We start from the raw sequence: 22,746 nt of genomic DNA on the forward strand, positions 1-22,746 counted from the left end.
GGCCCTGGGACCGCCCATCGAACCTGCGGAGTCGCTCGCGGAGTTTGTGCTCAAGTGCGGAGATGCGGTGGAAAACTTGTTTGCAACAGCCTCAAAGCTGCTGAGCCTCATGTAAGCAACATTCACTAAATGCTGGCTGACGTGAGGATTTGCATAAACACAAGGGATTCTGCAGATGCTAGAAATCTGGAGCAACACACACAAAATGCTGGAGGAACTCTACAGCAGCATCTCTACAGAGGAATAAACTTATAAAGGGTCTCGGCCCGAGTCGTCGACTGTTTATTCCACTCCAAAGATGCCGCACCACCTGCTGAGTTCCTATTGTGCGTGTCTCAAACATTGTATCTTTTTAACACAAGTTGGGCTTTTCCAATGCTTGCAGCTTTTACTTTTAAGTTTCGCTCTTGTTTACTCCACATTTCCTCAAACAAATACGGAATAAAGAGAGCTTCCTGCAGCAGCAACTAATTCTATCAGGCACGCATGCGCCTTGAGCTGCGCTTGTAGCAGATCGGCGGGGTCAGCTGACTTCGCGGTCACGTGAGGCGGCGGCGGCCCGCTCCGGCTGCAGTGATGGTGCTGGGCAGGGCGCTGCATTTTGTCTTCAAAGTTGGCGATCGCAGTCGCAGCGCTAAGTTTTACAGAGATGTCTTAGGCATGCAGGTGAGCTTGACGCTTCTCTCCGCAGCGGGCCGGTGGGTGTCATGCAGTCAAGCGGCCCAGTCGCGAATTTCCCACCGTGCCCTTTGGCGGGGTTATCTCGGCGGACGATGAGGGGCCTTTGCGGGATTCGCAGGCTAAACCACGTGGAGTGGCAGGTGTTCGTGTTTGTTTCAAAAGATAAACAGATGAGCACAGGAGGTACTGCAGATTTTGGAACTCCAGAGCAATGCGCACACAATGCCGGCAGGAACTCAGCAGGTCAGGCAGCATCCGTGGAAAAGAAGGGGGAATTAGTGAGAATAGTAAAGAGCGGGAAAGGAAGGTGTACAGATCGACAGCTGCTGATGAGGCGTCTCGGCCCGAAACGTCGACTCTTTAGTCTTTTCACAGTCATAGTCATACTTTATTGATCCTGTGGGAAATTAGTTTTTGTTACAGTTGCACCATAAATAATAGTAATAGAACCATAAACAGTTAAATAGTAATATGTAAATTATGCCAGTAAATTATGAAATAAGTCTAGGACCAGCCTATTGGCTCAGGGTGTCTGACCCTCCAAGGGAGGAGTTGTAAAGTTTGATGGCCACAGGCAGGAATGATTTCCTATGACGCTCTGTGTTGCATCTCAGTGGAATGAGTCTCTGGCTGAATGTACTCCCGTGCCCAACCAGTACATTATGTAGTGGATGGGAGACATTGTCCAAGATGGCATGCAACTTGGACAGCATCCTCTTTTCAGACACCACCGTCAGAGAGTCCAGTTCCATCCCCACAATATCACTGGCCTTACGAGTGAGTTTGTTGATTCTGTTGGTGTCTGCTACCCTCAGCTTGCTGCCCCAGCACACGACAGCAAACATGACAGCACTGGCCACCACAGACTCGTAGAACATCCTCAGCATCGTCTGGCAGATGTTAAAGGACCTCAGTCTCCTCAGGAAATAGAGATGGCTCTGACCCTTCTTGAAAGCTGACATCTGACCTGCTGAGTTCCTCCACTGTTCTGTGTGTGTCCAACTCTGTGTTTGTATGGCTATACCGTTACAGAAAAAGATGACAGCACAGAGCAGGCCTTTTGACCCATCTAGTTTGCACCAAAGTCTTACTCTTGTCTAGTCTCATCGACCCACACTTGAACTAAACTCCTCCATTCCCTTCCCAGCCACGTACTCGTCCAAATGTCGCTTGCTGGTGTTCAGCCTCCACAAAGTCGTGTGTACGGCCCAGTCCATCGCAGGAAAAGCCCTCCCCGCTATTCAGCGTCTCTACGAGGAGCGCGGCACCCATCTTCAAGTTCCTGCGCCAACCAGGCCCTGCCTGCTTCTCGCTATCATCGGGGAGGAGGTACAGGAGCCTTGGGCTCCACTCCACCAGGTTCAGGAACAGTTCATACCCTTCAACCATCAGGCCTCCAAACCAGCATGAATGACTTCACTCACCCCAACACCGAACGGATTACACAACCGATGGACTCCCTTTCAAGGACTCTACAACTCATGTAATTAGTGTCGTTTATTTACTTATTTAATACACTCAGACCCCACATAGCACTGATACGTTACAACATGGTTATTCAATTCCTTATTGAAATTTTTAAAAACGACAAAACTTCATTCTGAGCAACACTTGAACCTTCTATTACAGTAAACATTCAATCAGCCAATGAGAGTGCTTTGCTTGCGCCCTGAGCCACTCGCGTACAAGTTTACTCTCTGCCTCCCCTGCCTGTGTAAACATTCTTACTCCCTTGCCAGTTCCTTCTGGTTTTTTCACCCATGATGTCTGGAGGACATTCTGCAGCTTCCGGCTAAGGTGTCTTGGAAAAAAAAAAATCAGCATGGATACGGAACTGGAAGTGATACGGTGTTTGGAAGCTGGTGAGCGTCAGGTCGATGTTGGTGCCTCTTGAAATTGGCTACATCGACGATAAAAAAAAAAAATGCAGACAAGATAAAAATGGACCAGTTCAGCGGTGATGACCCTGACTGGGAGTGAAGCAATAAAACAGAGAGATCTTCTCGACGTGACTTTTTGCCGCCAAGAACTGCTTCATGAGAGGAAACTTAAGAAAAGGCAGTCAAATGGCAACACCTACTTGAAGAAGAAGCCAGAGTCAGAGGAGGACCCAGAGCCTGGTCCCTCCTCTGAGATGTATCCGGTTTGCCTCCACTGCTGTTGTGATGTGTTGCTGCTCCACTGATGTACCAGGTTAGGCTTATTTGTGTGTTTGTTACTGTGTTTACATAAAATGATGTATGTCTTGGGTTTGATTTTTTTTAAATCAGGCACAGATGTCCACTTATGTGCATAACTCTGATTTACAAAGCGCTCCACCTGCGAGGAATCTATCCTCAGCACTAAGCAGTGTCTGAGTGTTTCTTTTTTTTCTATTTGCATTGATTGTCTTCTTTTGAACATTGGCTCTGTCGTTTTTAATTGATTCTGTTGTATTTCTTGGTTCTACTGTGAGTGCCTGCAAGGAACAAGGAAAGCTCTCATGGTTGAATATGGTGACGCATACGTCTATTGCACTTTTCATGGTGTTATCACTTCTACACATCGGTAGTGTTCATAGCACTCGTGGCCTCTTGGGGTAGTACAAATTTCACTCATTTCATCCCCTCCCCACCCAGTCCCCTCAGTGTCCAGTGACAGAAGATCCCTAGACTGCTGTCTTTCTCCTCAAAACCTTTGTGTTGGCTGCACTGAGGTTAACTGGGTCCCTCGGCATTGAATGTGGCAGTTGGCGGCATTCCTTAACAAACATCTTGTTGGAATGGACGACCGTTGAGTTTCTAAGGCCTGTTGCTGATCAGCAAATCGGGCAGCGTCTGTGGTGGGAAGTTTTTGGGTGGAGACCAGGCACGTGAAGTCGTGAGCACAGTTTCAGTATTGCTTCTTTTGCACTGTTTACCTGAGGATTTCAGGCCCTCGTCGTGCAGTCACAACAGGACCTTAAACTGGCCCTTGCCCATAGGGATTTTGTGACAACTGCGTGAGCTTCAGGATTCCCTGATGTCTCCCATCTCCATCAGAAGTCTCCTTAACCTCCATTCAGTTGGATCCTGGAACTTTAGTGATCCAAAGGTTCTTCAGAAGTCAAGGATGAGGCATAAACTGCTGCCGCGGTGAGGCCAAACTCAGATCGGAGGAGCAATACCTTGTAATCCGTCAGGGTAGTCTCCAACCTGGTGGCATGAGCATCGATTTCTCCAACTTCTGGGAATTGTCCCCGTCCGTCCACCTGCCTCACCATTCCGACATGTTAGTCCATGGCCTCCTCTACTGCTGCGATCAGGCCACGCTTGAGCTGGGAGGAGCAACACCTTATATTCCATCTGGGTAGCCTCCAACCTGATGGCATGGACATCAATTTCACAAACTTGCAGTAATTGGCTCCACCCTCTTCCCCATTCCCTTTTCGCTCTATCACCATATCTCCTTGCCTGCCCGTCACTTCCCTCTTGCTCCTCCCCCTTCCATTTCTTCCTTGGTCTCCTATCGCAGCAGTCCCCAACCACCGGGCCGTGGACCGGCACCAGGCCACAGAGCATGTGCTACCGGGCCGCGAGGAAACGATACGAGTCAGCTGCACCTTTCCTCATTCCCTGTCACGCACTGTTGAACTTGAACATAGGGTTGCCGACTGTCCCGTATTTGCCGGGACGTCCCGTATATTGGGCTAAATTGGTTTGTCCCACCCTTGTCCCGTATTTCCCCCGCGAAGGTAGAGCGTTCCTATGAAACCGTTCATAAGCCGAAATGGCGTAAAGTGCAGAAGCAATTACCATTAATTTATATGGGAAAAATTTTTGAGCGTTCCCAGACCCAAAAAATAACATACCAAATCATACCAAATAACACATAAAATCTAAAATAACACTAACATATAGTAAAAGCAGGAATTATATGATAAATACACAGCCTATATAAAGTAGAAATAATGTGTGTACAGTGTAGTCGAGAAGATTAAGCCAAAACCGATTTGTGGGGAAAAAATTGGCACGTACGCGCATGCGCACACAGGTGCCCGCGAAGGCTTCATGGTCATGGTAGTCTTTCCTGGGGTAAAGTGTCCCTGGATTTGACTGCTAATTTTGCCCCTTACTTGGGAGTGAGAAAGTTGGCAACCCTAACTGTAAAAGACATGTTGAGGTGAGTTTAACCCTAGTTGAACACCCCCCGCCGCCCCAGTTGGCCAGTCCGCAAGAATATTGTCAATATTAAACCAGTCCGCGGTGCAAAAAAGGTTGGGGACTCCTGTCCTATCGGATTCCCCCTTCTTCCGGCCCTTATCTCTTTCACCAATTGACTTCCCAGCTCTTTACTGCACCCCTCCCCCTCCCGGTTTCACCTATCACCTACCACCTTGTAGACCTACCTCTCCCCACCCCCCCCCCACCTTCTTACCCTGACTTCTAATCTGTATTGTTCCTGTTCTGCTGAAGGGTCGCCACCTGAAGCGTCGACAGTTTACTGTTTTCCAGCCGCCTGGCCTGCTGAGTTCCTCCAGCTTTTTGTGTGTATTACTAAGCATAAAACTTGTTGCTTGCAATTGTTTTATTAAATGTTATGAGAACAAAGAAGAAAGAAGATGCATCGAGAGAGACAAAGGAAAGAGAAAGACTGAAGAGAAGTCATGGTCTTCTCATACCAGTCTAGAAATGCCCAAAATTCCACCACTAACAATTTGCCAATAAGATTCTAGTGACATGACTCCTGCCACTGAAGCAAAGAAGTTTCCAGAAAAAGAGGCCATTCTACCTACTGGAAAACTCACAGAATGATTGAATGTATTTTAGTGATGGTTCTGTACTTGATGGAGTTTAGAAGAATAATTGGGGATCTCATTGAAACCTATTGAATATTGAAAGGCCTAGACAGAGTGGATGCGGAGAGGATGCTTCCTGTAGTGGGGGAGTCTAGGACCAGGGGCACAGCCTTAGAATAGAAGGACCATACACAAAATGCTGGAGGAACTCAGTAGGTCAGGCAGCACCTATGAAATGAATAAACTGTCGACGTTTCAGACCCAGACCCTTCTTCAGGAATAGAAGGACGTCCCTTTAGAACAGAGGTGAGGAGGAATTTCCTTGGCCAGAGGGTGGTAAGTCCGTGGAATTCATTGTCACAGACGGCTACAGAGGCCAAATCATTGGCTGCATTTGAAGTGGAGGTTGGTAGGTTCTTAATTAGTAAGGGTGTCAAAGGTTACGGTGGGAAGGCAGGAGAATGGGGTCGAGGGGAAAAATGGATTGGCTGTGATGGAATGGTGGAGCAGACTCAATGGGCCAAATGGTCTAATTCTGCCTCTATGTCTCATGACAAAGTTAAACTCCAAAAATAAATGATTCTGCACCTCAATCCGACAGTTCCAAGGAGACTAACCTATTGTTGGGTGTTTGTACAGGTCCTGCGACACGAAGAGTTTGAAGAAGGCTGTAAAGCAAGCTGCAATGGGTGAGTAGCGCAAACAAAATGCTGGAGGGACTCAGCAAGTCGGGCAGCATCTATAGAGGGGGAATGAACAATGGGTGAGAAAAGCCTTGCATTGCTTGTGGGACTGAAGGGTAATTAACCCAGGGCAGTAAAGTTACTGGTTGCTTTCCAATCACCATTGAGTTTTTGGTTGCTTGGACAAAACACAAAACCATGCCAGGAATGTTTAATTGCACCAAACTTTAAATACGTCATTCTTCAGTACTCAAGTGTAAAGGGAAATGAAATGTTTGTTACTCTGGATAAGGTAAGATAAAACTTTATTTGTCCTGAAGGGAAATTACTGTTGCAAAGCTGCTGGGTCAGAAATACAAAACGTAAGCGTTGGAGGTACGAAAAAATACAAAATGTGCATTAAAGTGTACAGATGTGCAATGAAACTATCTAGTTATATACCTAAGGAGGAGAAGTTGTAGAGTCTTAGAGCCGCAGGGAGAGAGGGTCTCCTGTGATGTTCAGTGATGTTAGTCAGTTACTAAAGGTGCTCCTGTGTTTGTCCAGTATGTCACGGAGGGGGTGAGAGGGACTGTCCGTAATGCCCCGTAGCTTCTGCAGCATCCTCCTGTCAGACACAGCCACCAGGGAGTCCAGTTCCACCCCCAGAACAGAACCAGCCTTCCTGATGAACTTACTGATTTTCTTGGCGTCAGCTGCTCTCACCCTGCTGCCCCAGCAGACTGCAGCACAGAATAGATATTGCTGGCCACCACCGAGTCACAGAACATCTGCAGCAGAGTAGTGAGACGTTGAACGACCGGGTCCTCCTCAGGAAGTACAGTTAGCTCTGTCCCTTCTTGTACAGGGCCTCTGTAGCATTCAATGCAGTATTGAAAAAACGCCATAAGCATAAAGAACATAATAAATCGCAAAGTAATCCTCTGAAACACAGTGAGATATAGAAGCAGAATTAGGCCATTTGGTCCATCGAGTCTGCTCCACCATTTCATCGTGGCTGATCCATCTCCCCCCTCGGCTCCAATCTCTTGCCTTCTTCCTGTAACTCTTCGTGCCCTGACTAATCAAGAATCTATCAACCTCTGCCTTAAATACACCCAATGACTTGGCCTCCAGAGCTGCCTGTGGCAATGAATTCCACAGATTTACCACTCTCTGGCTAAAGAAATTCCTCCTCATCTCTATTCTAAAAGGACGTTCCTCCATGCTGAGGCTGTGTCCTCTGGTCTTAGACTCTCCCACCACGGGAAACATTCTCTCCACGTGCAATATTCCCTGGAAGGTGTGCGCATGTGCACATCTTTTGCTGCTAGCAGACAAAGGAATTTAAACTGCACAGAAAAGGTTGTCAGCCTCTACCTCATTGGCATGTTAAATATATTTCACGGTCGTACACAATCACATAGTCATAGTCATACTTTATTGATCCTGGGGGAAATTGGTTTTTGTTACAGTTGCACCATAAATGATTGAATAGTAATAAAACCATAAATAGTTAAATAGTAATATGTAATTTCAGACACCACTGTGAGAGAGTCCAGTTCCATCCCCACAACATCACTGGCCTTACGGATGAGTTTGTTGATTCTGTTGGTGTCTGCCACCCTCAGCCTGCTGCCCCAGTACACAATAGCAAACACGATAGCACTGGCCACCACAGACTCGTAGAACATCCTCAGCATCGTCCGGCAGATGTTAAAGGACCTCAGTCTCCTCAGGAAATAGAGATGGCTCTGACCCTTCTTGTAGACAGCCTCAGTGTTCTTTGATCACATTTCCTTTTCCAGTTTCTGATGTGGACGGTGTCGACAATGCGATGTTTTGTGATGATTTGTTTGCAGATTGTAGGACTGTCTTATACTGTTTTTATTGAAGAAATTATTCAGTGCGCACATGTCACGGGGGGGAAATTGCACAGCGCAAGAGTCTTGCGCACACTGGCCTTTCAACGTTGTCCAAGTAACTGTTAAATATACACAGAGTGATTGTACAAATGTAGAGAGTTGCTAGGTGATGTGTGTGTAGTGGTGGAGGGGTAGGTTACCATAGAACCATAGAAACTACAGCACAGAAACAGGCCTTTTGGCCCTTCTTGGCTGTGCCAAACCATTTTCTGCCTAGTCCCACTGACCTGCAAACGGACCATATCCCTCCATACACCTCCCATCCATGTATCTGTCCAATTTATTCTTAAATGTTAAAAAAGAACCCGCATTTACCACCTCATCTGGCAGCTCATTCCATACTCCCACCACTCTCTGTGTGAAGAAGCCCCCCCTAATGTTCCCTTTAAACTTTTCCCCCCTCACCCTTAACCCATGTCCTCTGGTTTTTTTCTCCCCTTGCCTCAGTGGAAAAAGCCTGCTTGCATTCACTCTATCTATACCCATCATAATTTTATATACCTCTATCAAATCTCCCCTCATTCTTCTACGCTTCAGAGAATAAAGTCCTAATCTATACAACCTTTCTCTGTAACTGAGTTTCTCAAGTCCTGGCAACATCCTTGTTAAAGGAGCCTTTAATGTGTTCAGTTCAATATTCTGTATTTGAGGAGTTGGTGTGATGGCGGGGAGCAGAGGCAACATGTGTAGTAGCAAACGAGGGGAGCCTGACCTTGCCAGTCCATTATTGCCACTGTGTTTACATTCAGAAACCCCACTCGATGGCACTGGGAGGTCACCTTCACTAGAAGGACAGTGGTTGAGTGCCATCTTCTCACAGGCTATTAAGGAGGAGGCAGTGAACATTGGCCTTGCCAGCGATGATGAATAACCGGTGGTTGGTTTATTACTGTCACATGCGCTGAGGTACATTGGGAAAACTTGGTCTTGCTTGCTATCAGGACAGATCTCTCCGTACGTAGCTACACTGAGGCAGTATATGGACGTTGCCAGAAAGCGAGCAGTAGGAATTGTAAGTGCCCTGAATTCTCTAATCTCTGTTACAGACCCTATGACGGCAAATGGAGCAAGACCATGATTGGCTACGGCCCCGAGGATACGCACTTCGTGTCTGAGTTAACGTATAATTACGGAGTGGGTGAATATCGCTTGGGCAATGACTTCTTGGTAAGGGTGTCTCTTAACCATCTGTCTCTCTCTGTCTGCTTGGGGTGCATGTTTGCTTGATAAGGATGATCAAAGACAAACAGGAGGGGTGTTTTTGATTTGCATTTTAGCTGGTTTGGCACGGCGTTGTGGGCTGTACTCGTCCATGTTCTAATTTATTTCAATTTATTTAAAGCTGACTTGTTTTTATGTTCAAGTTCGAGCTTATGGTCAGTCATTAAACCACACTTATGTTAATGGCTAAAAGAAGTATTGTTCCTCTGGGACCAAGGTGGAAAACGGTGCACACCGTCCCACACAGCACATAAAGTCACAAAATAATATCAGCTCCAGTCCCTGGGGGTGGCATGTCCTGAAGATTGACAAGTTGACATAGCTTCACATTTCTCTTGTCCTGGAAGATCTTTGCCCTGAAACGTTAAATAGTGCAAAGTAAAGGGATATTACGTTGACTCTGCTTTCTCCTCAGATGCTGCCTGACCTGCTGAGTGATTATATAGTTTTCTGCTTTCGGTTAAGCTGTGATCTGAGGGTGTGAGTGGGGCGTGGGTAGAGGTTGACCTGCCCGCTGCCTCTCCTACACTGAATACAGAGTGAGAGAGAGTGAGCCCACTGTGCCATCCAACCATTAACACTAATTCTACGTCGATTACTTTTTAATAGAAGCTACAGCACAGACTGCCCTTCAGCCCATCTAGTTCATGCCAAACTGTTACTCTGCCTCGTCAATACATGAGACCACTTGGACCGTAGCCATCCGTACCCCTCCCATGCATGTACTTGGCCGAACTTCTCCTTCGCAGGTACATTGAAAATCAGTGAGATGTGTTGCTTGTGTTGGCAGCCAGCACGACCTAAGCCAGCCCGCAAGTGTCGTCGAACTTCGTGGTGCCGGTGCAGCATGCCCACGATGTTCAGCGGAACAGCGGCCAAAGAAGTTCCTTAACTGCCCACCTGCACACACAGACAGGCCACCTCTGGGTCTCCGACTCCCGGTCCTTGGCCCCAGACCCGCAGACATCGGATGTCCACACTCCACTCCCCACCTGGACTCTCTGGCACGAGTGATCCCAAAGTACAGTACCTCATATTAGTAGCCTCCAACCTGATGGCATGAACATTGATTTCTCTAACTTCTCCCTCGTCCCCTTTGTGTTTTTCCATTTCCCGTTCTGGCTCCCCCCCCCCTTACCCGTTCTCCTCACCAGCCCATCACCTCCCTCTGGTGCCCCTCCTTCCCTTTCTCCCATGGACCACTCTCCTCTCCTATCGGATTCCTCCTGTTTCGGCCCATTATCTCTTCCACCTATCACCTCCCAGCTTTCCATCTTATCCCCAACTTCTCCCTCACTGGCTTCACCTGTCACCTGCTGGCTTGTGCTCGTCCCTCTCCTTCCCCCCCCCCCCATTTCTTAATTAATATCAAATCAAATCAAATTTAATTGTCATTCAAACCATCCATAGATACAGCTGAGTGAGACAGCGTTCCTCTGGAGCTGAGGTACAAAATATTCAACATAGCCAGCAACATTCAAAAATAGCGAGTAACATAATTTAAAATATCGAGCAGAGAAGCATATTCACTTGGAAAAAGAAGCATATCTATAGTCCAGGACCCTGAACGATAATGTCCAGCAGCTGATGGTACAGTCTCCCAGCAGTGTGCAGACACATGCAATGGGGCTTGTTATTCCATCGCTCGAACACTGGAGGGCAGCACCAGCCAAGCTCAGCGCACACTTCTGCATCTATCCCCTGGTCTGTGGCAGCAGGCAAGCCCAAGGCTTGAGGCCTAGTTCTCACTACAGCCGAGGCTGCACAGCTCCCGTGTCGACTGTCCCTTCACCAGACAAAAGGTAACAGGCCTGTACTGTACTGTCCAACAGAGTTGTGCGATCATAAGTGAAATGTCAGAGACAACCTGCCACGGTTATACTGCACCAAGTCCGGTGCTTCCGAGTATAAGGCAACACAGTCTGCAGCCAGGCCAGCTCCTCCGATATCCCGGCTGGACCCCTCCTTTTAGTTCATCTCTACCCGTCCATACTATAGGCCGCTTCCAGAACTGTCATGAATTTCCCGATTTTTCCCGCCCACATCTGCATCCTGATCATTTGCATATATTACAAACAACGAGGGTCCCAGCACGGACCCTTGCAGGGCGGGGCACCACTAGTCACTAGCATCTGATCTTACATTGTTTCTTTCTGTAGGGAATTACGCTCCAGTCGAGTCAGGCGGTGAGCAATGCCAAGAAGGAAGGATGGCCGTTGACTGAAACTCACAATGGAGTGTTTGTTACTGAGGCCCCAGGGGGATACAAATTCTACTTGGTGGATAAGGAGCAGCCTGGGTCAGGTTTGGACACAGATTCTAGTTCCTTTTAATCAGTTGTTAGAAAATTGGCATGGTTTGGTGCAGTATTTGAACTTGAGGGTGGTGGGTGCAGATGTGTCTCTGCCAAAGGAGGTGTAAGGCCCTCCTTTCCTCCGCTGGCCTCCAGGTCACCCTTGGGCAAAGTGTAGCACCTGCTGACCCCACCCCCCCAGGATCCCAGGTCACGGGAGCAGCTGGTGGATGGTCGTATGAACAGCCGGTGCACATCACAAGTCCTGGTTATGTGACCACTGACGCCAGGCAGACAATCTCTGGGGAGTATTGATAATGGTTGGGGTCACCCGTCTTGTAAAGACATTGCCCAGAAGAAGGCGATGGCAAACCACTTCTGTAGAAAGGATTTGCCAAGAACAGTCATGGTCATCAGACCGTGATCGCTTGATCGCTCACGTCTTGCAACACAGCGCATAATGACGATAATTTGAGCTTAAGACCAGATGTGCCGCAAGTGTTGCCATGCTTCCAGCACCAACTTGGCACGCCCACAGCTTACTGACCGGTACGTCTTTGGAATGTGGGATGAAACGGGAGCACCCGGAGGAAGGTGACGGGGAAAATGTACAAACTCCTTACAGACAGTGATGGGAGTAGAGTCCCTGACCTGACTCCTGGCACTATAGAAAAGAACGAAGCAGGGGTGGGTGCAGAGAGGGTTAAACGAGGATCATGTTCCCAAGATGGAAGAAGAGTCGGATTAGTATTGACTGTTTGATATTTTGTTTGGAGGATAATCAAATCAATATTTGTTCCTCTCACAGGCCCATGTCTCCAGTATTGAGGCCCTAATTATACATTATATTATATAATTATTTTTTATGCCATGGACCAAAATCATTAAGCAAGAAGTTCATGGACCCCAGGTTGGGAACCCCTGCTCTGCGTTAAAAAGAAGGAGATCAGCAGATTCTGAGATACTCAAACCACCCCATCTGGCACCAACAATCATTCCACAGTGAAAGTCACTGAGATCACACTTCTTCCTCATTCTGACGTTTGGTCTGAAGAGCAACTGAACCTCTTGACCATGTCTGCATGCTTTTATGCATTGAGTTGCTGCCACATAATTGGCGGATATCTGCATTAATGAGCAAGTGTACCGAATTGAATTGACTTTATTACATCCTTCACGTACATGAGTAAAAATCTTTACATTATGTCTCTGTCTAAATGTGCGATTTATAGTAATTTATAAAAACAGAATGGTCAATGAAGTGAGTCACTGAGTGTAGCTGGACGGCTGGGTTGAGAAGACCACGTTGATCTGCTTGGTGCCAGAAATGCTCTTATCTTGGGAAGAGATTGGAAATGGAAATATTCAAGATGTATTCAGAGTTTCTTTGAAGAATTGGAGTATCCACACAGGTTCAGGACCCTTCAAAGTAGAGAAGGAAGATTTGGGGTAGTATTGGAGCCTGGAGCGGGTGCGTCACGAGCTCACAGAAGCCCCGTGTGAACGGCAGAAGGAGTGGGTCACCACGCTATTCTCCCTGCCAGTACCTGGGAAGCCTCTGGTTCCTGCAATGTTCTCACCCACAAACCCAGCGCGGAAGGAGATCATCCTTGCTCCTGACCAACTGCAGAAGAATGAAGATATTCTTACAGAGGCTATACCATGCACTTAAATGGGAGTTCTCCAAGTAATAGGGAGTTACAGTATAGGCACTAGATTCTGCAGATAGATAGATATACTTTATTGATCCCGAGGGAAATTGGGTTTCCTTACAGCCGCACCTCTGGATGCTGGAAATCCAGAGCAACACAGACAAAATGCTGGAGGAACTCAGCAGGTCAAGCAGCATCTACGGAGAGGAATAAACAGATGTTTTGGGCTGTGACCCTTCGTCAGGAATAATAAAGGATCTCAGCCCAAAATGCGGACTGTTTATTTTTCTCAATAGATGCTGCCTGCCCTGCTGAGTTTCCCTGCATTTTGTGTGCGTGTTACGTGACTGTGTTTTTCCTTGGGTGTCACACAGTCCCACCTTGTCCTTTTCCTTGACGTGTCCATGTCCCTTGTGCTGCAGACCCACCCCTGGTTCTCTGTATCCTCCCTGACTCCCTCCTCCCGCTCTCTTCCCACCATTAATTTCCGCCACTACCCCGCCGGTGGCAACAGCACATTATGGGAAGGCTGCGGAAGCTTTAGAGAGGGTGCGGAGATCTACCAGGATGCTGGTTGGATTAGAGAGGAAAGGTTGAGTGAAAGAGGATGAGAGGTGACCTGACAGAAATCTACAAGATGATAAGAGGCATTGGTGAGTGGACAGCCTGAGACTCTCTCCCAGGGCAGAAATGGCTAACACGAGGGGGTAGAACTTTAAGGTGATTAGAGGAAAGTCGGAGGCAGGTTTTCTATGCATAGAGTGGTAGGTATGAGGAACACACTGCCAGGGGTGGTGGTAGAGCCAGATGCATTAGAGACATTTAAGAGATTGTTAACTAGGCACGTGGATGATGGTAAAGTGGAGGGCTATGTAGGAGGGAGGGGTTAGATTGATCTTGGACTAGGTTAAAAGGTTGACACAACATTGTGGGCTGAAGGGCCTGTACTGTGCTGTGGTGTTCTATTTCAATGTTTATGACACTGCACGTTAATCATTGTGTCTGGCTCAAACGTTAACTCATTGAGGGGGAAGCCAAAGCTCGAAGCCTGTAACCCATCTCAAACTTAGTTGTCCTTAACGCGAGAGATGCTGGAAATCTTGAGCAAACACACACAAAGCAAGTCAGGCAGCATCTGTGGAGGGGAATAAACAGTCGACATTTCAGTCCGAGACCCTTATTCAGGACTGGAAAGGAAGGCGGGGGGAGAGCCAGAATAGAAAGCCTGGGGAAGGTGGGGGTGGAGTTCAAGCGGGCAGCTGATGGGTGAGACCAGGTGAGGGGGAAGATGGGTAGGGGAGAGGGATGAAGTAAGAAGCTGGAAGGTGATAGGTGGAAAAAGTAAAGAAGGAGGAATCTGATAGGAGAGCACAGTGGACCGTGGATGAAAGGGAAGGAGGGGCACCACAGAAGCTGACTGACCTGCTGAGTTCCCCTCAACACTTTGAATATGTGTGTGTTGTCCTGGATTTCCACCAGGTCTACAACTGGACTGCAGGATATGATTACATCAGGGAGTTGCTTGCCCGTATCTGGGGGGGGGGGGAAGGGAGGTTCAGTACTTGCCTCCACCACGGGAGTACAGCCACTTGATGAGTTTTAAGTGTTTCTTGAATTTCAAGTGTTGCTTAAAGCCTCTGTTGCTCTGCAGACCCGGTGCAGAAGGTGACCCTGGCTGTGTCAGACCTGCAGGCCGCAGTCAAATACTGGTGCGATTTACTCGGGATGAAACTCTACGAAAAGGACGACGCCAAGAAGCAGGTCTTGCTGGGTTACGCCGACGATCAGGTGAGCTGTGGCCAGTGCACATCCACAAAACGCCAGCAAACGGTGCGAGCTCGGGGAGCTGAGTATTGTGCTCGGTTCCGGTCGCCTCATTATAAGAAGGATGTGGAAGCTTTAGAGAGGGTTCAGAAGAGATTTGCCAGGATGCCGTCTGGTCCAGAGGACATGCTTTGTGAAGATAGGTTGAATGAGCTAGAGAGAAGGAGAAGTAATTTAATAGAGCTGGACGGATGAAAAGAGGCATAGGTAGTGGATAGCCAGACTTTTCCCTGGGGCAGAAATGCATAATACCAGGGGCAAAGTCATAGTCATAGGAAATTGGTTTTCGTTACAGTTGCACCATAAATAATTAAATAGTAATAAAACCATAAATAGTTAAATAGTAATATGTAAATTATGCCAGGAAATAAGTCCAGGACCAGCCTATTGGCTCAGGGTGTCTGACCCTCCAAGGGAGGAGTTGTAAAGTTTGATGGCCACAGGCAGGAATGACTTCCTATGACGCTCTGTGCTGCATCTCGGTGGAATGAGTCTCTGGCTGAATGTACTCCTGTGCCCAACCAGTACATTATGTAGTGGATGGGAGACATTGTCCAAGATGGCATGCAACTTGGACAGCATCCTCTTTTCAGACACCACCGTCAGAGAGTCCAGTTCCATCCCCACAACATCACTGGCCTTACGAATGAGTTTGTTGATTCTGTTGGTGTCTGCTACCCTCAGCCTGCTGCCCCAGCACGCAACAGCAAACATGATAGCACTGGCCACCACAGACTTGTAGAACATCCTCAGCATCGTCCGGCAGATATTGAAGGACCTCAGTCTCCTCAGGAAATAGAGACGGCTCTGACCCTTCTTGTAGACAGCCTCAGTGTTCTTTGACCAGTCCAGTTTATTGTCAATTCATATCCCCAGGTATTTGTAATCCTCCACCATGTCCACACTGACCCCCTGGATGGAAACAGGGGTCACCGGTACCTTAGCTCTCCTCAGGTCTACCACCAGCTCCTTAGTCTTTTTCACATTAAGCTGCAGATAATTCTGCTCACACCATGTGACAAAATTTCCTACCATAGCCCTGTACTCAGCCTCATCTGCCTTGCTGATGCATCCAACTATGGCAGAGTCATCCGAAAACTTCTGAAGATGACAAGACTCTGTGCAGTAGTTGAAGTCCGAGGTGTAAATGGTGAAGAGAAAGGGAGACAAGACAGTCCCCTGTGGAGCCCCAGTGCTGCTGATCACTCTGTCGGACACACAGTGTTGCAAGCACACGTACTGTGGTCTGCCAGTCAGGTAATCAAGAATCCATGATACCAGGGAAGCATCCACCAGCATCGCTGTCAGCTTCTCCCCCAGCAGAGCAGGGCGGATGGTGTTGAATGCACTGGAGAAGTCAAAAAATATGACCCTCACAATGCTCGCTGGCTTGTCCAGGTGGGCGTAGACATGGTTCAGCAGGTAGACGATGGCATCCTCAACTCCTAGTCGGGGCTGGTAGGCGAACTGGAGGGGGTCTAATTGTGGCCTGACCATAGGCTGGAGCAGCTCCAGAACAAGTCTGTCCAGGGTCTTCATGATGTGGGAGGTCAATGCCACCGGTCTGTAGTCATCGAGGTGGTGCAGGAAATTATAGGAGTCATGTCAGAGATCTTTGCAGTTTCTGTAGCTCTGGGTTTCACGGATGGGGCTGCTAGCATCTGGGCTCAGAGCCGTACAAGTGGAGTTCACGTAAATGGTTTGTAAGTGGGAACTGTGGCCGTGGACCAACCTCCCCCACAGCCCTGCAGCAGACGGCGAGTCCATTTCGCTGGCCTCCCCAGCACTCCTCCATATCTTCATGGCTCAGGTGTTCATAAGCTGGGGGAGGACCGGTAACCACAGCAGGTTCTGCAGTCGCTGGAAATCCAGAGCAGCGCAAGCAAAATGCCAGAGGAACTCAGTGGGTCGGGCGGCATCTACGGAAGGGAATAAACAGTCGATGGTTCAGCTGGAGACCCTTCCATCAGGACCGGAAAGGGGGGTGGGAGCGGCCAGAGTAAGAAGGTGAGGGAGGGTAAGGAGTACGAGCTGACAGGCGATAGGTGAAGTCTGGTGAGGGAGTGGGGATAAAGTGAGAAGGTGGAGAAGATGAAGGTCTGGAGAAGAAGGAAACTGATGGGAGAGCAGAGTGGACCATGGGAGAAAGGAGAGGAGGAGGGGCAGTGGGGGAGGTGATAGGCAGGTGAGGAGCAGAGGGGGAGGTGATAGGCAGGTGAGGAGCAGAGGGGAGCCAGAATTGGGAATGGAGAAAGAGTGGGGAGATGGTGGAGAAATTAACGGAAGTTAGAGAAACCGTGCAGTCAGGTTGGAGGCTGCTCAAATGGAATATAAGGTGTTGCTCCTCCAACCTCAGTTAGCAGATGATGGATCCTACCTGAAACTATTCTCCCCTATGTTTCCATCAGGTTCCCTCCAGAGTCCCCCACTCGCCTAGACACTAGCAGCATTTTGCAGTAGGTAGCTCACCGGTCATCCCACACATCTTTGGGACGTGGGAGGAGATCAGGGCACACTGAGGCAACTTCGAGGTCGTAGGGAGAGTGCAGACTCCCCGCAGGAGGAACTGAACCCAGGACGCTAGTGCTAGGAGGGTAGCCGTTCTACTGACAGAGCTACGGTACCCCTACCCGCGAGCAGCATTCTGCAGCGGCCAGTTAATTAATCAAATCAAACATGTTGTTTAATTGTCAGTCCAACCATATATGGATATAGCGGAATGAGACAGTGTTCCTCTGGGGCCAAGGTGCAAAACTATACAAGTGCATTCCAGATAATGAGAAAGGAAAAAAAGAAGATAATCATGTAAAAAAAACAAGTTTTTAGACCAAGTTCCTGACCGACAAGCAACAAGTCCTGCTAATTGATTTTTCTTGGCAGTCCAGCTGGTAATTCTGCTGATTCACCACTGGAGGGCAGTACTAATGGGAGCGACCACCCCTAACCAAGCCCAAGCACCATGCTACAACACCAGCCCGAGGACTGAGGCCTAGTCCTAGCTATAACTGAGACCACACTGCTCCCTCACCACCAAACAAGGGCAGCAGACCCCCTCGGGCAATCAATGCCCAACAGGGTCTTGCGATCGCAGAAGAAACGTCCAAGACAGTCACGGTTTCACTGCGTCCCACCTTTCTGCTAACTTGAAGGCACCAACTCCGGTGCCTCTGAGTAGCAGGCAAGCACATGGTCCCCAACAGGTCAGCTGTCCCAAATCCAATCCAGCTTCTCCTGCGGCCCGACAGCTCGGCTCAAACCCCACTGCGCAACGTCCCCTACCAACCCACACGTCTTTGAATGTAGGAGAAGATCAGTTGTGGTTGTAGGGTGACCGTGCAAACTCCACAAAGGCAGCTCTGAAGCCAGGTCATTAGTGCTGCAAAAGGCAGCTTCTTACTAACAATATGACAGTCGAGGGATTTGGTAAAATAATGGTTTAGTTACTCAACTCACAATCAGAACAGTATCTGGTGTGTTTTTTTTTCATTTCTACGTACCAGAGAGACAGAAATATTTTTAGTGTCTGATGCAGAAGGCAGCTCCTTTCATTTCTGCGGTGGTCATCCCCCCCCGCTGGCATGGTAGCATAGTGGTCAGCACAACTCTTTACAGTACAGATGACCCAGGTTCAATTTCCACCGTTGTCTGTAAGGAGTTTGTACGCTCTCCCCGTGATTGGGTGCTCTGGTTTCCTCCCACATTCCAAAGACATACCGATTGGTGGGCTGGTTGGTCCCTTTAAGTTGTCTGGTGATGAGGCTCAGATTAAATCGGTGGATTGCTGGGTGGCATGGCTCGAAGGGCAGGCAGGGCCAACTTCAAGCCAAATCACAATAAATAAATAATTAAATATATTTTGTTGCCCGAGGCGTGGGGCTTGAATCCGCCACCTCCTGACTGAGAAACCGGTGCGCTACAGCCTGAGCTGTGACAGGCATTGATTGACATTCGGAGGCCAGTCAGCATCTTTCCAGAATGAAGTGAACTCGAGAGGCTGTGCCGCAGAAGAGCTGACGTGTTACCTTGCTTGTGTTACAGTGCAAGTTGGAACTCCAGGATATCGGGTGCCCTGTCGACCACGCCACAGCCTATGGAAGGATTGCGTTCTCTTGTCCGAGAGAGCAGGTAATGATGGAGCTAACAGACAAAGGACGGCTAACAGGCCGTTTATTATAAATGACACCTGTTGACCATCAAGCCTCCTATGGTGTAGATCGCAGTGGTCATCTAGTGTGAGGGGTCACTGTTCTGGCCATGGACAGAGGAGAATTCCCCACCAGCTTTTCCCCCAGTTTTAGCTGCCCCGTCCCAGGTGCTAAACAAAGGTCATTATTAGTGGTTAGGGATCCTGCCTGGTCCCCTAATTGAAAGTGCTGAAGATTGGTGTTTTACTAAGTTACCAGGTGTAGAGACCCAGATGAGGAAAGAGAAGCAAAAGATTCTGACGCCGTTGGTGAGCCTGGAGACCCCAGGAAAGGCGACGGTGGATGTGGTGATCCTGGCAGATCCGGTGAGCATGACTACTGTGTCGACATGGTGGCTTGTGGATGCTTGGAGTAATGTGTTTGTTACACCAGATGTTTGAGTGATGTCTGGTGCTGAGTGTACAGTCGATACTGTTTGTTACACCGGATGTTTGAGTGATGTCTGGTGCTGAGTGTACAGTCGATACTGTTTGTTACACCGGATGTTTGAGTGATGTCTGGTGCTGAGTGTACAGTCAATATTGTGTTTGTTGCCTTGGTTGTTTGAGTGATGTCGGTGCTGAGTGTACAGTCGATACTGTGTTTGTTGCCCTGGTGCTTTGGGTGATGTCTGGTGTAGTCGCTGTGCAATGGAACTCATTTGTGTTCTGTTTCCCCCACCCCACAAGGACGGCCATGAGATCTGCTTTGTGGGCGATGCAGCTTTTTGTGAACTCTCCGAGGTGGATCCCAATGCTGCCAAACTACTAGACGATGTGAGTCCCAGCATTAACCTTGCCTCACTCGGAGTGTGTAGTCAGACTGGATGGGAAGCAAAACGTTCGGATGGATAGATGGTTTTCCACTCCCTTCCTGCTGTAACTCAGAACTGGTGTTAAGACAGAGAAGGGGGGCATTGCTAGCTCTGTGAAGGGTGGGTCCAAATAGTCGTGCTTTGCTTGGAAAGCCTTTAACTTTCTAAGGAAACAATCAGTGCTTCCATTTTACAGATCTCATTTATCAGACGGTGTGCATTATCTAAAAGTTCACTGGACCATTGTGGGTGATGAAACACTCGGATCCCAGAGCTATAAATGCAACAAGCCCTTATTCAGTCTAGATAAATATGAGCAGGAAGCTGTGCTGGGAGAGTTTCCATGAGAATCAAGTACATTGTGTTTTGTGTGGTTTGGATTTAATGTTGAGGTGTGACTGGTGATGTTGAATTAATGTTTGTTACCCTGGTGGTTTGGGTGATCTTTGAAATGGATGCTTTCTAATGGAACTCGTTTGCTCCACCAGGGTAACAGGGGCAACTGGGGCAATTGTTCCCCATCTATCTCACCAGTCCCATAAACACTAGTTCATAAGGACGTGTGTGACCTGAGCAGGTCCTGTACTAAAGAGTGTTGTGACTGACTAAAACTGAGTGACGCAGGAGCAGTAACTGGGAAATATAAAAGCCCACTTTATTCACACAGCAAACCTCCAAGAAGCCAGTGGAATCTCACTCTCCTGACAGTTTTATAGTTCTTCATGCTTCTTTGGCGCAAAGATAACAAACACTTGCAATTTTAATTGCTATAATCACCACCTTAACCTTAACATGTGAGATATAGTGAGGTACATTTACAGAATTTCACATTTAGAATGGCAACTAGCAGAATCCCTTTGAATAATTATTACTGGTGTCTGCTTCAAAAGCCTCTGAGTATACTCCAGGCACCCAAAATATATCCCTTTTCTTAGTGTTGAAAGACGACACCATGAATATATAACTAACTGGAAGGTTAAATGACAAGCTAGATCTGTCCCGGGTGGCAGGGATAGACCTTCAGCAATGTGTTAATAGCAGAAACATTCATTGAGTGCAGGGGTTCCCGGACCCTTTGCTTAACGGCATTGGTCCATGGCATAAAAGAAATTGGGAACCCCTGCTTTGTTTTGCTTTCGCCTATGTTATTTCAATGGGGGCAGAATCATCAGCTCCTGCACCCAATAATTGCTTTCACTAGCCACGGGGAGTTAAGTTGAGTACAGTTTTTATTTCCTGACGACTGGTTCTCTTTTTAGTTCATCCGTAATTTCATGACTCCAGAGTGATCCCTAGCCCAGCATGGCTTGGGGTGGGTGGATGGATGGGTTTTTAATCCTGGGGGAGGAGGTGGACGACGTCTGCAGTGTGGGGGACTGAGAGTATCTAATCCACCAGCTGAGGGAGTGACCTTTGCTTTCCTCTTCCCAACAGGCCATAGCAGCAGACAAGAGCAATGAGTGGTTTGCCAAGCATCGTAAGCAAAAGCCGTCTGCGTGAAGGGGGCTGGAGGTGCTTGTGCACGGATCATGCTGACTGTGTTTCAGAGGGGCTGTGTTGTTTAAGGAATGATTTCATTTCTCTGTTTCCCTGACATGGAAAATGGTCACCAGAGACTTCCACCATGTTCTTTGACAAGTAAACCTGTTCCCCCTACCAAAATTGTTTATTATTTCACAATAAAGTTTGGTTATAGTTACACTGGTTGGTGGAAATGTTGACCTGGTAGTTCTTGTCTCTGTTATTTTGTCCCTATGGTGTCACTTCCTTGGTGTTGATAATTGGTTATGGTAACTACGTGAGGGTGTGTGGGCTCTCTCTGGTCTGACTCTTTGTTTAGGTTCTTAACGGAGCAAAAAAGCTCAATTTTACATCCCAGGCTCCCTGTGCCTTTTATGTCTTACATAAACACTAGTTAGCACTTCTAACCAACAGTGATAGCAGACTTTTTAAAGATTAGTTTGGTTTGTCACAGTGAAATGCATCATTGGTGTCAGCGATTGGCATAGTCTGAAAATGTGCTTTGCCACACTTCTGGCGCTAACGGAGCGTACCCACAGCTTACCAACACTAACCTGTGTGTGTGTCTTTGGAATGTGGAGGAAACCCATGTGGTCATGGGGGAAACGTACAAAACTCCTTACAGACAGCGGCAGGAATTGAACCCGTTGCGGATTGCTGGTACTGTAGATCGTTAGGCTAACTGCTATGCTACTGTGCCATCTCAGGTTGTGTTTTCAGGAGACTTCCGGTAGCGCTCATGGAGTGAAGTCGTGTTCTTGACTCGCTCCATTACCTCTGAGTTTTTCTTCTTATGATCAGCTATATTTTAACTAACCATTAAGGCATTGACTTTTACAATACTTTGAAACAAATTGGGCTCTTTGATAATCGGATGCTTTTAAGGTCTGCTATGTCTAAGAATGGAAAAAATGGGAAGGACGGCAAACCTCCGGTTAGACCGAAAGGTACCGATTTTCCTCCGACTGAACCACCGGTGACTTTGAAAGCTATATCGGATCTAATTCAAAGGGAAATTTCAACCTCTATTACAGAGCTGATTCATGCAGAAATTTCAATGAATTTCCAGAAAATTGCCGATTCAATCGATAAAATACATCTATTACGGAACATCAGTCGGCTATATCTAATCTTCAAAAATCCACGCAACAAAATGAACTCAAGATGGGGAAAATTGAAGAAATTAATATAATGAAGAAGAAACTTGACTTTC

At 47.8% G+C, this 22,746-nt stretch overlaps 1 protein-coding gene across 4 annotated transcripts; it reads left to right on the plus strand.

Annotated features, from left to right (window-relative positions):
* Positions 1 to 24: 24 nt before the first annotated feature.
* glod4 (glyoxalase domain containing 4) lies at positions 25 to 21,731 on the plus strand. Of its 4 annotated transcripts, none has more exons than XM_072243604.1 (9): positions 25 to 111; positions 6,077 to 6,126; positions 9,071 to 9,191; positions 11,405 to 11,549; positions 14,842 to 14,978; positions 19,053 to 19,139; positions 19,411 to 19,524; positions 19,888 to 19,974; positions 21,447 to 21,731. In XM_072243604.1, exons 3-9 carry the CDS (start codon positions 9,099 to 9,101, stop codon positions 21,510 to 21,512), a joined length of 729 nt encoding a protein of 242 aa, XP_072099705.1. In that variant the 5' UTR covers positions 25 to 111; positions 6,077 to 6,126; positions 9,071 to 9,098; the 3' UTR covers positions 21,513 to 21,731. The 4 variants fall into 4 exon arrangements, with proteins under 4 accessions (XP_072099705.1, XP_072099706.1, XP_072099703.1 ...); XM_072243602.1 differs by lacking the exon at positions 25 to 111 and adding an exon at positions 522 to 666; XM_072243603.1 differs by lacking the exon at positions 25 to 111 and adding an exon at positions 1,847 to 2,874.
* The last annotated feature ends 1,015 nt before the right edge of the window (positions 21,732 to 22,746 follow it).

Source organism: Mobula birostris, chromosome 25 (assembly GCF_030028105.1).
Source record: "Mobula birostris isolate sMobBir1 chromosome 25, sMobBir1.hap1, whole genome shotgun sequence".
Lineage (NCBI taxonomy): Eukaryota > Metazoa > Chordata > Chondrichthyes > Myliobatiformes > Myliobatidae > Mobula > Mobula birostris.

Coding starts and splice junctions, on each gene's coding strand:
- glod4 (XM_072243602.1), top strand. CDS start 577: ATGGTGCTGGGCAGGGCGCTGCATTTTGTCTTCAAAGTTGGCGATCGC. Junction 9,192..11,404: donor GCTTGGGCAATGACTTCTTG/GTAAGGGTGTCT, acceptor TTCTTTCTGTAG/GGAATTACGCTCCAGTCGAG. Junction 19,525..19,887: donor TGGTGATCCTGGCAGATCCG/GTGAGCATGACT, acceptor CCACCCCACAAG/GACGGCCATGAGATCTGCTT.